The following is a 17899-nucleotide window of genomic DNA, read 5'->3' as shown; positions in this document are numbered from 1 at the left end:
TCAAGAGGGGAGGGAGTGACAGAGAGACAGAGAGACGCCTGCAGCCCTGCTTTTATTCTTTAATTTCGCTTTTGTTTTTTTTAGTATGTAAGAAAATGCACTAGAAAAAGAGTTACGGGTAGGTCTGACTAGGAAAGAGTGCGCGCGCGCGCGCGCGCACACACACACACACACACACACACACACACACACACACACACTCTCCAAAAAGTGGAGGGGAACCCTTGCATGTGTTTGTGCATAAATATATCCTTCTTTTTTTGTCTCTCTTTTTCTTCTAGAGCGCTGTTCAGTGCTGGCTTACAGTGGCGCAGGGGACCGAACCTGGGACTCTGGAACCTCAGGCATGACAGTCTCTTTGCATACCATTATGCTATCTCCCCCACGCCCTTCTCTCTTTTTAATTTCAATTTTCTTTCTTGTTTGATTTTAATAGGACAAAGAGAAACTGAGAGGGGAGGTAAGAGAGAGAAAAAGCGGAAGACCTGTAGCCCTGCTTCATTACTTGTGAAGCCTCCCCACTGCGGGTGGGCACCAGAGGCTTTTATTCTTTCTAAAGAAATACCAGGAACCGGGAGTCGGGCTGTAGCGCAGCGGGTTAAGTGCAGGTGGCGCAAAGCACAAGGACCGGCATAAGGATCCCGGCTCGAACCCCGGCTCCCCACCTGCAGGGGAGTCGCTTCACAGGCGGTGAAGCAGGTCTGCAGGTGTCTATCTTTCTCTCCTCCTCTCTGTCTTCCCCTCCTCTCTCCATTTCTCTCTGTCCTATCCAACAACGACAACAACAATAATAACTACAACAATAAAAAAACAACAAGGGCAACAAAAGGGAATAAATAAAAAAATTAAAAAAAAAAAGAAAGAAATACCAGGAACCATTTTCAATCAAAAAATAAAACATTAATGAAACAAATGAAAAATATCCATAAGAAAGTTTTCCTCTACATATTTCTTTTTTAATATTTATTTATTCCTTTTTGTTGTGCCCTTGTTTTATTGTAGTTATTGATGTTGTCGTTGTTGGATAGGACAGAGAGAAATGGAGAGAGGAGGGGAAGACAGAGAGGAGGAAAGAAAGACACCTGCAGACCTGCTTCACCGCCTGTGAAGCAACTCTCCTGCAGGTGGGGAGCCGGGGGCTCAAACCAGGATCCTTAACGCCAGTCCTTGGGCTTTGCACCGCCTGTACTTAACCCTCTGCGCTACCGCCTGACTCCCTTCTCTACATATTTCTAAATCAGGTAACTAATCTCCAAATACTAAAGTACTTTACAATTTCAAGTATATTTTGAATGAGACACTTACCTTAGTTTTTCTACCCATGTAGTTCTGTGCAAACCAATCAGAATCCATGGCTCTAAAATTAGCCAAAATCTGACCCTAGAAGAGAGAATAATTCAGTAAGTGTTCCTCAAGGCTTTCATTAGGTATGAATTTGTCTAACTTTAGAGATAAGCAAATCTTTCACAAGCCAGCAACACCACGCATAAGCATATATCCAAAGGACACAAAAACACTACTTTTAAAAGGCCTATGCAGTGTTCATAGCTGTTCTGTTCACAATAACCAAGGAGTGGAAGCAGCCTAATTGCCCACTGACAGATGACTGGGTGAAGAAGTTATGGGATATATTTGCCTCCAGGGTTATTTCTGGGGCTCGGTGCCTGCATTGTGAATCCACTGCTCCTGGAGACCACTTTTTTCCCTTTTGTTGCCCTTTTTGTTTTATCATTGTTGTGGTTATTATTGTTGTTATTGCTGTTGTTGGATAGGACAGAGAGAAATGGAGAGAGGATGAGAAGACAGAGAGAAAGACAGACACCTGCAGACCTGCTTCACCGCTTGTGAAGCGACTCCCCTGCAGGTGGGGAGCTGGGGGCTCAAACCAGGATCCTTACGCCGGTCCTTGCGCTTTGCACCACGTGCGCTTAACCCGCTGCGCTGCTGCCTGACTCCCTGGGATGTTCCCTGGGATGTATATTCTATGAAACACTACTCTGCAATTTAAAAAGGCAATATTGTACCTTCAGGACAAAATGGGGAGAATTAGAGGTGATTCTACTTAGTGCAGTAAGAAAAGAGGTAAAAGAAAAATACTAGATGGTTCCATTCATTTGTGGAACACGGAAAATTGAAACACATGAACTTGCCAAAACAAAACAAAAAACCCAATCAACCAAACAACAACAAAAAGCCCCTAACAGCCAAAAGTTCTTCGTAAGACGCTGATAGCTATGGAGATCATCTGGCTGGGGGCCAGGAAGTAGAACACCAGATTAAACACATAGTTTGAAACACAAGGACCAGTAAAAGCCCCAGGCCCCCTACCTGCAGAGGTTGCTTTTCAAGTGGTGAAGCAGGTCTGCAGGTGTCTATCTTTCTCTCCCCCTGTCTTCCCTCCCTCTCTCAGTTTCTCTCTGTCCTATCCAACAACAGAAAAAAAAGGAAAAGATGGCCTCTTGGAGTAGTGGATTTGTGGCACAGGCACCAGCACCAAGCCCCAGTGATAACCCTGGAGGGAAAAAAAAAAAAGAGAGAGAGAGAGAGATTATCTGAGGGGTGGGGAGACACGGAACTTTGATGGGTGTAGTGAGGAACTCCACCCCTGTAATCTCATAATCTTGTAAACCATTATTAAATTATCTGGATAAAAAATGAAAAGAGGGGGCTGGGTTGGTGGTGCACCTAGCTGGGCGCACATGCTACAATGCACAAGTACCTGGGTTCCATCCCCTTGTCCCTACCTGCAGGGCAATGCTTTGTGAGTGGTAAAGCAGTGCTGCAGGTGTCTTTCTTGTCTCTTTCTCCCTCCCTATAATTCCCATCCCTCTCAATTTCTGGCTATCTCTATCCAATAAATAAATAAATAAAGATAATAAAAAAATTGGATGAAAAGGAAAAAAAAGTTGTGCTAACCTTTAAATCAGTTATAAGTGCACACATCCTAAAGAAACAATTCAAAACTTTTGGAAGGTGTGCTTTTCAACTCAGTTCATGTGGCCCTCGGTTCCTTCCCTAGGCTCCTTCAAGTGCTATAAACCTATAGTACTTCAGTTCTAAAACTCCAATGGATTTTGTTCATATCACAAACCATGCCTTACTCTTTCCCCACACGCGACTACATTTTGGGGTGTGTGATTATAGTCCTTTGATAATGTCTTTAGAATGACTTACTGAAAAGGCTTCGTGAAATTCAAAAGCATCAATATCATTCATTGTTAATCCCGCCTTTTCTAGAACTTTTGGAGTAGCATATGTTGGTCTGAAAAGGAAAAATAAGCAATATATTAAAAGTTTTTTATTTTTACCCTAAAAGCTTCTTCAGGATCCCCAAGTTGAGTTTTATGGAAGTGTTAACAATGTCCTCCCTCATTCACTAGTTCTCCAGCACAACTGTTAAGTATTGGGGATACAGTGGTGAGTGGAACAGACCTGGCCTCTGCCTTATGCACTCTGTATTCCAGAGCAGGATGTAGGTAATACGCAAGTAAACAATAAAAGAGAACCCTGGTAATGTGAAAAACTGGAACACACAGTTCAAAGGGCAAACTAAAGGGACAGACATGACTAGTTTAAAGAACATAACAGACCCCATATACTTTATTTCCAAATGCAATAATTACCCGGAGGGGTCTTGTGAACTTTGTGTAGCAGAATGAAATGTGCTTACCGAGACAATAAGAATGCAAAGCTCTACGTGCAGTCTTAGTAGAAATGTATGAAAAAAATCTAAAACTAAAATGACATTACCAGCAAAAAAGGATTAGCAGTATTTAAAAAACTCTAAGACACATCAATTTTGAACTCAGGGTTTAATGGAGTTTAAAACCTGTCTCATAAATGTGGGCATTAAAATTCTTTGGTTTATAACTTGAGGAGATACACTGCTACCTACCCAAGTAAAAGTTGATCTTTTGGATCCTGAGACACATACACAAAATCCCTAAGTTAAAAAGAGAGAGAGGTTAGCTCTAGTAAAGAAAATAAAGACACCAAGACATTCTATTTGACCATTTACTTTACCTCAGATATGCCTTTGGTTTGTAACCCAAGGCCAGAGCTTTCTCCTCTGCCATGATCAGCATTGCAGATGCACCATCGGTCTGAAATGTTAACCACAACAGTAATGTCAACTGCTTCAGCCTTTCAGGGCATCTTCCCACAGCCAGCTTCTATGTCCTATTCCTGAATTTCCCAACTGACTGCACTTATACAGTGATTTGATATAACAAAGGCTTTTCATTTTACCCTTCATTAAGTCTCAATTCAAAAACACACACTCTCTTTCTCTCTCTGACCTATTTTAGGAAGAGAGTTCAAAGTGTACCATAATTATCAAAATGGCTAGAAAATTTGTAACTTCAAACTGTATATTCATAGTAGATTTTTGCTTTTAGAGTAGAATATGAAGAATTCTGTGAATTAAAATAGTCTCTTCATTATTTATTTTGATGCTTTCTGAGCAGTTTTTTAGCTGCTTCCTGCCTGTGACTTTTCATATATATTTTTTCACTTTTTTTTAATTTTTCTTTTTATTTATTTGGTTTGATAGAAATTGCAGGGGAGAGGAATATAAAGAGAGAAAGAGAGAGACACCTGCAGTACCTGCTTCACTGTTTGTCAAGTTTCCCTCCTGTAGGTAGGGAGCAGAGACTTGAACTGGGATCCTTGCATGTGGTAATGTGTGCATTTAACTAGGGGAGCCACCACTCTCCCCTCCCCCCTTTTTGTTAGAGAGATAGGAGGATAGAAAGAGAATCAGAGTATCCCTCTGATACATATGCTGCCAGGCATTGAACTCAGGATCTCATGCTTATAAATCCAATGCTTTACCCACTGTGCCACCTGAGAAAGCATCAAAATAAATAATGCTAGATGGCCCTATGATCCGAATAAGTTTCGGAAATGATCCTCTAACCAGTCCTTCGCCACTCGGATTAATGGAGGAGTGCACCACTGCAGACAATCTTCCCTAGCCTGAGAACAGGCACTACACAGTCGTTTACCATGGTCAAGTCCGCCAAACAACTGCCTGGCTACAGACTTTGTGTCCGGTATGGGAGCTATACTACAAAGGAAACACTATCAGCTAGACTATATCCAGAAGAATGTGCCCAAGGTGCTAGGAAAGTGAACCCACACCATACAAGCAGAATCAAGAGAGATGTTTAAGTGAGGAGAGGCAAAACAAAGGAAGAAAGGATATGAAGTGGCATGCAGGCAAGCGAAACAACAAACGTGAGGGCTGATGTACCCCCTGATGCTCAGAGGGAAATAATCTGGAGAATCGGTATTGAGTGTTAAGCACCACATTCCGGCAAGCAGAACTAAAAGGCTTTCTCATCCCGTTACGCTTCCTGTCCACTTTCTACATCACATATGACTTCCCAAACTCATATGCAGATTCTATGCTCCAGCCAAGCTTTTCCAAAGGAGAACTTCCTCCCACATAGATCCTTGGTTTGTATTTGTTGCTCCCTTCCCTAGAATGGGTTTTTATTTTCCTCTTTTTGCACTTTTTGAATTGGCTTCTACTCCTCTGTCAAGACGCACCGCTCAAGTGTTATGTCCACTGAAGCCTTTCTCATCTCTGTCCACGTGCCTCTCAGCAGCCTGTGCTGACAGCCGTGCACCTGGCCACCCAGCTGCTCTTTGGTGTCCGGTGCCCAGCACAGGAGTCAGAGCTCTCTGGCTGGCTAAGTGACGCAAGAGAACAGCTATTTATTTCAGGATGGTGGCTAGATTAGGTGACTTGTAACACTATGGTTCTATTTTAACATGATCTTTACAACGAATAACTATATTTTTAGGTCCCATTCATAATACACACAAACAGATCTATTTAGGCTTTTCTATTGAGAGTACACGAATATGAAAGTCACCAGGAAACACATATAGCACACTCAGTTACCAGGAAAGAAGAATTTGCAGCTGTCACTGTGCCATAGGGCTTGATGAATGCAGGTTTCAGTTTGGCCATCTGCTCCAGGGAGGAAGGGCGGATGCCATTATCTTTGGTAACTGTATCTCTTCCTATAAAAACATGAATATTTTAACTCTGAGGAAGTACAGGCTTTACACATCTTCCCTAGAGAAATAGGTTTCATAAATTACAATAACAGATAAAAAGAAAGTCTTATAAAGTTAACAAGATATCATCAAATTGTAAATCTCACTACAGGCATAATCTAAATGATTTTTAAAAGGACAGTATTTAATTTACTGACATCTGGCTACTCAAACAGAAGCCATATGAATGAAGAATTTTTTAAAATAGGCATATATACAATCAATTTTACTCGAAGTCCTTTAAGGATTCTTACAAAACTTATTAAGAGGGCAGCAGTAGTGTGCCCACTTAAGCGCACAGAGTACTTTGCACAAGGACCCAGGTTCAAGCCGCTGCTCCCCACCTGCAGTTGGGGCGCTTCCCAGGTGGTGAAGCATGTGTCTATCTTTCTCCCTCCCTCTCCACTCTCAATTTCTTTCTATCTTATTTAATAATTTTTTAAAAAGGAAGAAAAACGATTAAGAGAAAAACCTTTTAATATGTCTAGCCACTATTATAATATTAAATGAAACTTGAGCCCATGTTTAAAAATTAAAGCTGAGGGAGTCGGGCTGTAGCGCAGCGGGTTAAGCGCAGGTGGCGCAAAGCACAAGGACCGGCATAAGGATCCCGGTTCGAACCCCGGCTCCCCACCTACAGGGGAGTCACTTCACAGGCGATGAAGCAGGTCTGCAGGTGTCTATCTTTCTCTCCCCCTCTCTGTCTTCCCCTCCTCTCCCCATTTCTCTCTGTCCTATCCAACAACGACAACAACAATAATAACTACAACAATAAAACAACAAGGGCAACAAAAGGGAATAAATAAATAAAATATTTAAAAAAAAATTAAAGCTGAGGGGCCGGGTGGTGGCACACCTGGTTGAGTGCACATGTTACTATGCGCAAGGACCCAGGTTCACGTCCCGGTCCCCACCTGCAGGGGAAAACTTCACGAGCGGTAAAGCAGTGCTGCAGGTGTCTCTCTTCTTCTCTTCCCCGCCCCCTCAATTTCTGGCTGTCTGTCGGGCTGTGCCGTGGGGGGAGAGAGAAGAGACCTGAGCGGAGAGGGAATACAAATCTTTATTCATGGGGGCACTTCAGAATTAGGTGAAAGTACAGCGGTGGCCACGTGGAGCTGACAAAATGGCCGCCTCCCGCTTTGCAGCAACCCTTCTCTGTGTCAGGCCGCTGAGGTGAAAAGGGGCAAAGAGAGCTAACCCGGGACAGCATTTTTTATCCTTAAAAGCTGGAAGTGGCAAGTCAGGACGGGACTGGCTAGGAAACAAGGCACTCGTGGGAATAAGGTTTCAGCTCTTGCAGGAATGGGAAATGGGGGTGGAGAGAGGCAAAGGGCTCCCTGGGAAGGTGGAAGCGTCCTAGCAACTGTAGCAATACCCTGAGGGGATAACGTGGTGGTGGAGGAGTCACTTTAAAACAAGGCAGAAGACTGATATGTGAATAATAATACTCACATGGAAATATGGTAGTTTTTGGGTCCTGCCTAACTCAACCACATCTGTACAATATCCCAACAGCTGTCTCTATCCAGTAAATAAATAAAGATGATAAAAAAACTAAAGCTGAATATCTTACAAACAGAATTAACATACTTATTGAAAGGTCATTTGGGCCCTTTGGGTTCTAGGAGCAATTGAGAAATATCTAACAAACATCATGAAGCATCTCCCTTTGCAAAGGGAGAGCAAACCATTTTACCTGGCACTTTGAATGGCACAATATCAGAAAGGAGACCTTCATCCTGTGCCTTCTTGGCCAGGTTATGTGAGCGCAGTGCATACTCATCCTGTTCCAGCCGAGAAACAGAAAAGGCAGCGGCCAATCGGTCTGCAGAGTGGCCCATAGTCTCATTGGTGGAGAACTCGGCCACTGCAGGGAGCTGGGAAAGGTGACAGAGGACCAGGTTAACAGGGGCTACACACACCTTGAATTGTTTAGGATTGTTAAGATCTACTGTCAAGTTCAAGAAAAGGGAAGCTCTTTGTGAGCAGGGCAATCACTGTAGCAGAACTGGACCTACAGTGTTAACACATTCTAGGATTTAAGTGGACTGCTGTTTTAGAAACACAATTTTTTACATGAAAGTTCACAAATCTTACCTCAGGTGCTAGGAAATTCAATCTGAATTTTGAGAGTAAAGAGAGCCGCTGCCCCAGAGTCTTGGCCTTATTAAGATCCAGCATCATTTTCCTCATTTTCCGAGAATGACGAATAGGAACGTCAGACATTAATTCTACACCTCCTGCCACAACCACGTCGTACTGGCCAGCAGCGATGAGGCCAACAGCTAAGGGACACAGGTTATATGCACATGAACATCTCTGATAGAAAATAAGAAAGCTCACATTCTGTGGTCATGAGCAGGAACAGTCCAAGCTGCCCCAATACTGACCCATCTTCCTCAGGTGGAGCATAGAGGATGTTGTCCAGCCTCCCTTCGGAGGATGGAACATTCTCTACAGTTGTTGATCCAAGTTGAGGGCAAGGTCCTATGGGGGGCCCACAAAGGGGTCTATTTTGTTGTTCATGATAGAGATGACTGGTAACAATGGAGAAAGGGATTTATTTGAGGTCTGGGCCCATCATGTCTGTTTGGGAATCTCAGGACTCCCCGATTAGGATCCCAGCTGATGGGGTGGCCTGATAGTGACTAAAGAGTCATCATTAAAGTATGTCAGTCTCTTGCCCTTATTCAGAATGTGACCACAGAATCTGAGCTCAGATCTACAGGGATGCAGAGGTCATATAGGCTCCTAATCTGAATATGGGCCCCAGACCAAATCAAATCGATGGGGTTTACAGTCAACAATATTTATACCCCTTTCCCACATTAGGGAGCTACTCTCTTCCCTGATCCAGCTTTCTGTTCCTTTACCAGCCATGACATCATCTCCCCAGACAATAACCTGGATCTACCTGTATATCAGATCTCAGGCTCAGGGGAAAAATAAACAAAACAAACTAGTGTAGCCACAGGCTCTTTGGAATTTACTAAAATATGCCTACTAGCTATCTACAAAATGGAGGAACCCCCCTCCCCCAACTCTTCATCTGCACTATTACAGCCTTTAGGTCCATTACTGTTCAACAATTTGTTTGGCTTTGTATTTTAACTCTCTTTTCAGCCACCGGGTTACAGATGCTAGCATGATGCCAACCAGACTTCCCTGGATAGATGATGTGTCCTGGAGCTCTACTTTCCCAGAGCCCCATCCTACTAGGGAAAGAGAGAGGCAGGCTGGAAGTACTGACTGACCTGTCAACACCCATGTTAAGCGGGGAAACAATTACAGAAGCCAGACCTTCAACCTTCTATATCCCACAATGACGCTGGGTCCATACTCCCCATAGGAAAACTATCAGGGGAGAGGATGGAATTCTGGTGGTGGGAATTGTGTGGAGTTATACCTCTCTTATCCTATGGTTGTGTCAATGTTTCCTTTTTATAAATAAAAATTAAAAAAAAGAAGAAAGCACTGATCATTTAAACATTTGATTAAAAAGCTGTATAAAGTCAGCATCTTTTTTTTTTTTAAAGGATTTATTTATTTATGAGAAAGACAGAAGGAGAGAAAAAACCAGACAGCACTCTGGAACGTGTGCTGCCAGGGATTGAACTTGGGACCTCACACTTGAGATGCCAGTGCTTTATCCACTGCGCCACCTCCCATACCACTATAATGTCAGCATCTTACAGATGTCTGTTACACATTTTACAGTTCCATAATTATAGAGGTACAACATTTGTAATTAAGGCTTTCATCTTTCAGAGGGATTAAGATAAAATTAAATGATTAGAAGTATATTCAAGGCACTAGAGAGAAATATGTTTCTTATAGGCCACACAAATACCAACCTCAGGAAATATCCATTGGACTAATACTCAAAACAACCCCCCCCCCCCAAGCACTGCTTAACACTGGCTTATGGTGGTGCTGGGGGTTGAACCTGGAAGGTCAGAGCAGAGCCTCAGGCATGGGAGTCTGTTTGTATAACCATTATGCTATCTCCCCAGCCCACATATCACATTTTAAACAAGAGTATTCTGCCTATTTTATATACTCCCAGCTTAAACTTTCAGACTTTTTGTTCCTATGTGTGAAATTTCAATTTCTACTATAAGGCAGATATATTCTGGCTTTTGAGATGTAAGGTAAACATTCTCCTTTCTTTATGACTACTGGCAAGTTCACTGCCCTTCCTGGGAGTGGTGACATACTGCAGAGTAGGGAATACCCCTAGCACTGCCTCTGGCTTTAACTGATGCCAGTAAGAGGCAGGCTGCCCAACATGACCTTGCTTCTGCTAAGAGAGCAGCACACCATTACTTTGTCCTTACGGTCTTCTCACAAAAGCTGTTCTACTAGGTTCCTACCAGTTTGCTAAGATTTGCTTGGAAAAATTTAAAATGTTACACACATTCAGAGACCTATTAAGAGTAATATTTTAGCCAGAGCTGTGCAGTGCTCTGGTAAAAAAAAAAAAAAGAGTAATATTTTACTCCTATTAAGAGTAACTACTTATGGAGGTCTGGGAGGTGGCACAGTGGATAAAGCAGTGGAGTCTCAAGCATGAGGTCCTGAGTTCAATCTCCTGCGGTGCATGTACCAGAGTGATGTCTGGTTCTCTCTCTCTCTCTCTAAAGAATAAACAAAATCAAATCTTAAACAAAACAAACAAACAAGTAATTGCTTATGATCAGCTAAAAAAAATGAGGAGAACTGATAGGTACCTTTTGGTATCCAGTAGACATACCTGTGGTCATGGCTTGGTTGGCAGAGATGCATGCCATGGTAACGGTATGAGCGGGGGTCTTGTCAGAAAAGCCAGCTCCGAGGGCAGCCTTCAGGAAACAGCAAATAGTGATACTTACAGAGGAAGTGAAAGTGCAGTAAATGATGCTTTGAGCATGACTTCTCTGAGAAGTGTATCAGAAGAATATTTAAATTTGATATTCTACCAGGTGATGTTTTAAATAAAATTAAGAGCAGCACAGAAATGCTTTTTTTTTTTTTAAATCTAGCTATTAACTATCACGCATCCTACAAAATCCTTGGTAGCCAGATGAGTGGCTGAGCAAGTTGTGATATATATACATAATGTAATACTACTCAGCTATAAAAAATGGTGACTTCACCATTTTCAGCCAATCTTGGATGGACCTTGAAAAATTCATGTTAAGTGAAATAAGTCAGAAACAGAAGGATGACTATGGAATGATCTCACTCTCAGACAGAAGTTTAAAAACAAGATCAGAAGAGAAAACACAAGTAAAACCTGAACTGGAGTTGGTGTACTGCACCAAAGTAAAAGACTCTGGGGTGGGTGGGTGGGGAGAATACAGATCCAAGAAGGATGACAGAGGACCTAGTGGGGGTTGTATTGTTATATGGGAAACTGGGAAATGTTATGCATGTACAAACTATTGTGTTTACTGTTGAATGTAAAACATTAATTCCCCAATAAAGAAATAAAAAAACCTTGGTAGCTACAGCACTGCACGGCACCAAACTTCTTAGCTCCCCATCTTCAATGACATCAACAACTAATCTTTAATTTGGTGAAATTTCAAATAAAGTTAAAGTAAATCTGTTAAATACCCTTGATGGAATCAAGGGGTATGGTCTTCATGATAGGTATTCCTGCAATTAAAAGGCTTAGCAGGTGGCAGCAAAGCTAAAGTCGTCAAACATGAACCTGATTTCCAAAGAATGGAGCGTTCACAAATAAAGTTCTCACTCAGATTCCATTCTCTCTACTCTCACAGCCAGTCTCTCTACCAGCCATCTGATTCTTCAGACAGTACAGATCCAACACAAAGTCTAATCAGCAGCTTGCCAAATATGTAGGAGTTCAAATCAAGGAGAGAAATTTGGGGAAACTGCCCAAATGCTGGCAAGTAAGGACTAGAACAGCTAGCAATAGGGAGAGAGAAGACTGTCCAACACAGTAATTGCCTGAAAAGAGAATAATCTGAGGAAGGCTGAGGAAAATGAAGTCTTCCATTAATCCTTCAAGAATGGTATCTATTTTTTAAAAATTTTTCCCCCATTAGTTGCCCTTTTTTATCATTGTTGTTGTTGCTGTCATTGTTGTTGGATAGGACAGAGAGAAATAGAGAGAGGAGGGGAAGACAGAGAGGGGGAGAGAAAGATAGACACCTGCAGACCTGCTACACCGCCTGTGAAGCAACTCCCCTGCAGGTGGAGAGCCAGGGGCTTGAACCGGAATCCTTACGCCGGTCCTTGCACTTTGCGCTTTGCGCTACGTGCGCTTAACCCACTGCACTACCGCCCAGCCCCCAAGAATGGTATCTATTCCTGTGGCACAGTAAAACATGAAATAAACACTCAATTATTTTACTATACTATTTATTGGCGAAATCATGCTGTTAAAAAACCGTATCAGTGGTCCGGGAGGTAGCGCAGTGGCTAGAGCATTAGATTCTCAACCATGAGGTCCCAAGTTCAATCCCAGGCAGCACATGTACCAGAGTGATGTCTGGTTCTTTCTCTCCTCCTTTCTCACGAATAAATAAATAAATTATTAAAATATATATATATATATGTGTATATCAACCAGATCCTGAATTAATTTTTGTTATGCACAGAATTAATCAAAAGACTCAATAATAACAAGATTTTTCTTTTTAATATTTATTTATTCCCTTTTGTTGCCCTTGTTTTATTGTTGTAGTTATGATTGATGTCACTGTTGTTGGATAGGACAGAGAGAAGTGGAGAGAGATGGGGAAGACAGAGAGGGGGAAGAGAAAGACAGACACCTGCAGACCTGCTTCACCGCCTGTGAAGCGACTCCCCTGCAGGTGGGGAGCCGGGGGCTTGAACCGGGATCCTTACGCTGGTCCCTGCGCTTTACGCCAAGTGCACTTAGCCCGCTGCGCTACTGCCCGACTCCCTCATTCTCCATTTTCTTTCTTTTTTTTTTTTAAAGACATTTTTTTTTAAAGATTTTATTTATTTATTAATGAGAAAGATAGAAGAGAGAGAGAGAAAGAACCAGCCATCACTCTGGTACATGTGCTGCCGGGGATTGAACTCAGGACCTCATGCTTAAGAGTCTAGTGCCTTGGCCACTGCGCCACCTCCTGGACCACCATTCTCCATTTTCATTGCTACTCCATGGCAATTGATTGTGTAGTAATCTCCCAAAATTAACTAATCCAGGAGGAAGAGAAAAGCATGGGGGACAGGCAAGGAGCGCTCCCCAGTAGGGCAAGTGTCAAGGACGCTCAGGTCATGATGGCCTGATCCTCACGAGATCCCTCCTAGCAAGTGTTACACCCTTGGCCCCATATGACTCAGGGCTAAGAGCTTTAAATAGATATTGTCGCTGGTGAACCTTGTCCGTGAATTCTATTTAAAGTTTGAATAGCTCTCAAGGCAAGTTTGGTACACTGAGGAGGAAGGAAAGATTGAGATGCCTCTTAGTTAAGTTGGAAAGCAGGAAAATATACAAAGGGGTTTCAGTACAGGCAAGTTCATGGGAAGCTTCTGTGGATTTCATGTTTACATTATTAATGTAATCAATCTGTTCTAACCTTCTAGCTGGAAGTTATGCTAGCTTTTAGCCTACAGCACAACCATAGAGAAGCATTCCTATAACATCCCCTCAACTCAGCCCTTCCCTTAGCCACTGTAAAAAATTACCTGGTGCACAGATGGCTGGTACGATATGATGCAGGGAGAACAAATCTAATTCAGGCTGACCAGTAGGTGAGAACTGCTTATGAATGCAAAATTTTCCAGAAAAAAATTTTAGGGAAGAACATTATGGTGTTAGGACAGGATAGAAATATAGAGAAGACTGAAGTCAACTTAGTATTTATTTTTTTAGTGTTCTCACAAGATCCACTTTTCTTCCCCAGAATATAAAAGAGAAAATGGCTACCAAAAGGGAAGGAAGTGGAGAAATTAGGTGAAGGGTCAACTCTATGATGAAGGATAGACTTGTACATTTAGTAGTGAACTTAGCGTTGTCTCTAGCAATGTAAGAAGCTGACTTACAGTGTGCATACCTGCAACGCACAATGGTATAAGCGCTGTTACTCGATTAAACATTCTTTTTTCCGTTCTTGCTTTTCTCTACCCCTCTCCCCACTAGGGTAATTGCTGGGCTTAGTACCTGCACGAGGAATCCACTGCTCTTGGAAGTCACTCCCCCCATTCCCTTCCTCCCTCCCTTTTCATTTACAGAAACAAGAGAGAGAAGGAGGAGGGGAGAGAAAGAGATATCTCCTGTGTCTGTGAAGCCTCCCCCAAGTGCTCAAGCATGTGCATTCTACCGCCCAGCCCCTCAAGAGTCATTTTTAAATCCTTTTTTAAAATTTAGGAGAGAGCAACTGAGAGGGAAGGAGGGCACAGGGAGAGACAGCGGCAACACTGCTTCGCTACTCGTGGAACCTCCCCCTGCAGGTGAGAGCTGGCTTCCTGAACCTGGGTCCTTGTGCACAGTAATACATGCACTCTATCAGGCACCACCGCCGGCCCCATTAAACATCTTTTAAAGAACATTTATTCATTGTTCAAGGTCCTGCGGTCAATCCCCTAGTCCCCAACTGCAGGAGAATTTCACGATTGGTGAAATAGTGCTACAAGTATTTCTTTCTCCTTCCCTCTCCTATCTTTCCTTCCCTCTCAATTTCTCTCTATATAGCCACAATAAATAAATAGATTATAAAAATATTTATTTATTCATGGTGCAAAGTGCAAGGACCGCTGTAAGGATCCCTGTTTGAGCCCCCAGCTCCCCACCTGCAGGGGAGTCGCTTCACAGGCGGTGAAGCAGGTCTGCAGGTGTCTGTCTTTCTCTTGCCCTCTCTTTCTCCCCCTCCTCTCTCCATTTCTCTCTCTGTCCTATCTAACAATAACATCAATAATAACTACAACAACAATAAAACAAGGGCAACAAAAGGGGAAAAAAAGTGTTGTGCTGCCAATGGTCCCATATCCTCAACCCTTTATTAAAAAAAAAAAATATATATATATATATATATATATATATCAATGAGGGGAGAGAGGGAGAGAACCAGAACATTATTCTGGCATATACGATGCCAAGGATCAAACTCAGATCCCATGCTTGTGAGTCTAAAGCTTTATCCACTGTGCCACCTCCAGGGCTGCATTAATTTAACATTTTTAAAGTTGAAAAGAGATTTTGGATAGTTTTATGTACTCATACATTGCCATGTCTAATATGCTGAGAGATACAAAGGTCTAGGGAAACAAAAACATAAAAATCAGGAGGGGGCAAAGAGCCTCATCCTTCATTCTCTCCAGCTCCCCTAACGACATGCATCTACTTTCTGTAAACCCAGTACTGCCAGGCCGTCTGCTACTTTAACATTTACTGAGCAGTAAAACGGTCGGGCCCAACAAACACCTTCAGTTCTGCTCATTTTCCCTCCTCCTGGGTGACAGTGATTGAAGTTACTGTCCTTACCGCTAGACTGAACACAATGAAATGACAAGCAGAGACTAGAAATAAAGAAAATGCGAAAGCATTTTAAGGAATAAAGAAAGAAAACGCTTTAGCGCACTGAAATGTACTTTGGAGCCAGATCTTTCCAAACAACCACAATTTGAATTGAAACAGCACCCAGAAGACGTGTTTGGATGGTTCATTATGAAATGCCTGAAGGGCGTGACACACAAGTTCCAAGGCTGTGATTATCTTGGTTGCCCAATAAACACCACATGGACTTATGCCAACTAGGGTAAAGTGAACACCTGTGAAATAGTTAGAAAAAAAAAACAAACCTGTCCTACATATCATCTAGTCAATGGAAACCAATGAATAAGCAGAACTGCCTCCAAAAAAAAACTGTCATAAAGTAAGTGCTTTGCAAACTGGTGAAATTTCAAATTCACTAGAAGCTGTGACACCTAACGTTAGTAAACATTTGGCTACAATCTCATCTGCTTCTAATGTAAAAGACAGAAAAAATAACAGTTCCCAAGCTAGCTCAAAAGACTGATTTGATTTATAGTATTTTATAAACATAGTATTTATGATTTGAATCTTAACGTAATTCTTGGTAAGTATTAACATCCACTATTTAAACTGTAAATTCACACCCCAAGTTAAACACAACATTACATAATGGATTTTAATAGTTCTTAAAGAGTAATTTAAGTTAATGCTCCTTTCAATTTTCTTATTTAAACAACATAAAAACTGATTTACTCACCTCTCTAGCCACATTGCTTGTTTTAACTTCCTGTATAACCGTGCCAAAGATAATATAATCCACAACTTCCTTTGGGATATTGGTCCGATGCAACAAACCCCTGAGAGCAAAAACATTTCACATATCAGGGTAGTGCCACAGGTCATGATATAGAATAGTATGCTTCTTTAAAAATTAAACTTGAATTTAAGCCCCCACACCTATGGACATCTAATCTTTGACAAAGGGGTTCAGACTATTAAATGGGGAAAGCAGAGTCTCTTCAACAAATGGTGTTGGAAACAAGTTGAAACATGCAGAAGAATGAAACTGAACCGCTGTATTTCACCAAATACAAAAGTAAATTCCAAGTGGATCAAGGACTTGGATGTTAGACCACAAACTATCAGGATACTTAGAAGAAAATATTGGCAGAACTCTTTTCTGCATAAATTTTAAAGATATCTTCAATGAAATGAATCCAATTACAAAGAAAACTAAGGCAAGTATAAACCTATGGGACCACATCAAATTAAAAAGCTTCTGCACAGCAAAAGAAACCACTACCCAAACCAAGAGACCCCTCATAGAATGGGAGAAGATCTTTACATGCCATTCATCAGACAAGAGTTTAATAACCAACATATATAAAGAGCTTGCCAAACTCAACAACAAGACAACAAATAACCCCATCCAAAAATGGGGAGAGGACATGGACAGAATATTCACCACAGAAGAGATCCAAAAGGCCAAGAAACACATGAAAAAATGCTCCAAGTCTCTGATTGTCAGAGAAATGCAAATAAAGACAATAACGAGATACCACTTCACTCCTGTGAGAATGTCATACATCAGAAAAGGTAACAGCAGCAAATGCTGGAGAGGCTGTGGGGTCAAAGGAACCCTCCTGCACTGCTGGTGGGAATGTCAATTGGTCCAACCTCTGTGGAGAACAGTCTGGAGAACTCTCAGAAGGCTAGAAATGGACCTACCCTATGACCCTGCAATTCCTCTCCTGGGGATAGATCCTAAGGAACTCAACACATCCATCCAAAAAGATCTGTGTACACATATGTTCTTGGCAGCACAATTTGTAATAGCCAAAACCTGGAAGCAACCCAGGTGTCCAACAACAGATGAGTGGCTGAGCAAGTGGTGGTCTATATACACAATGGAATACTACTCAGCTGTAAAAAATGGTGACTTCACCGTTTTCAGCCGATCTTGGATGGACCTTGAAAAAATCATGTTGAGTGAAATAAGTCAGAAACAGAAGGATGAATATGGGATGATCTCACTCTCAGGCAGAAGTTGAAAAACAAGATTAGAAAAAACACAAGTAGAACCTCAACTGGAATTGGCGTATTGCACCAAAGTAAAAGACTCTGGGTTGGGTGGGTGGGGAGAATACAGATCCAAGAAGGATTCAGAGAACCTAGTGGGGGTTGTATTGTTATATGGGAAACTGGTGAATGTTATGCATGTACAAACTATTAATGTAAAACATTAATTCCCCAATTAAAGAAAAAAAGAAAAAAACCATCAAAAGAAAATTAACCTTGAATTTAAAAGACAGAGACTGTCACTTTTCCTTAATTTTTTAAAAAATTATTTGTTTATTTATTCATGACAAAGACAGG

General features: G+C 41.8%; 1 protein-coding gene across 2 annotated transcripts in view; it reads right to left on the bottom strand.

The window, feature by feature from the left end:
* Positions 1–17899, bottom strand: part of HADHB (hydroxyacyl-CoA dehydrogenase trifunctional multienzyme complex subunit beta) — a 46259-nt gene that overhangs the window by 4905 nt on the left and 23455 nt on the right. For both annotated transcript variants that reach the window (XM_060186700.1, XM_060186699.1), the window contains exons 6-14: positions 16281–16380; positions 10823–10910; positions 8167–8354; positions 7766–7946; positions 5912–6033; positions 4024–4103; positions 3896–3943; positions 3175–3262; positions 1306–1380 (exon numbers count right to left, since the gene is read on the bottom strand). In XM_060186700.1, coding sequence (XP_060042683.1) covers positions 1306–1380; positions 3175–3262; positions 3896–3943; positions 4024–4103; positions 5912–6033; positions 7766–7946; positions 8167–8354; positions 10823–10910; positions 16281–16380 — 970 coding nt within the window. The remainder of the gene's footprint in view (positions 1–1305; positions 1381–3174; positions 3263–3895; positions 3944–4023; positions 4104–5911; positions 6034–7765; positions 7947–8166; positions 8355–10822; positions 10911–16280; positions 16381–17899) is intronic.

The sequence above is a fragment of the Erinaceus europaeus genome, chromosome 3, assembly GCF_950295315.1.
Source record: "Erinaceus europaeus chromosome 3, mEriEur2.1, whole genome shotgun sequence".
Classification (NCBI taxonomy): Eukaryota; Metazoa; Chordata; class Mammalia; order Eulipotyphla; family Erinaceidae; genus Erinaceus; species Erinaceus europaeus.
This window is presented reverse-complemented; position numbering and strand designations above follow the sequence as displayed.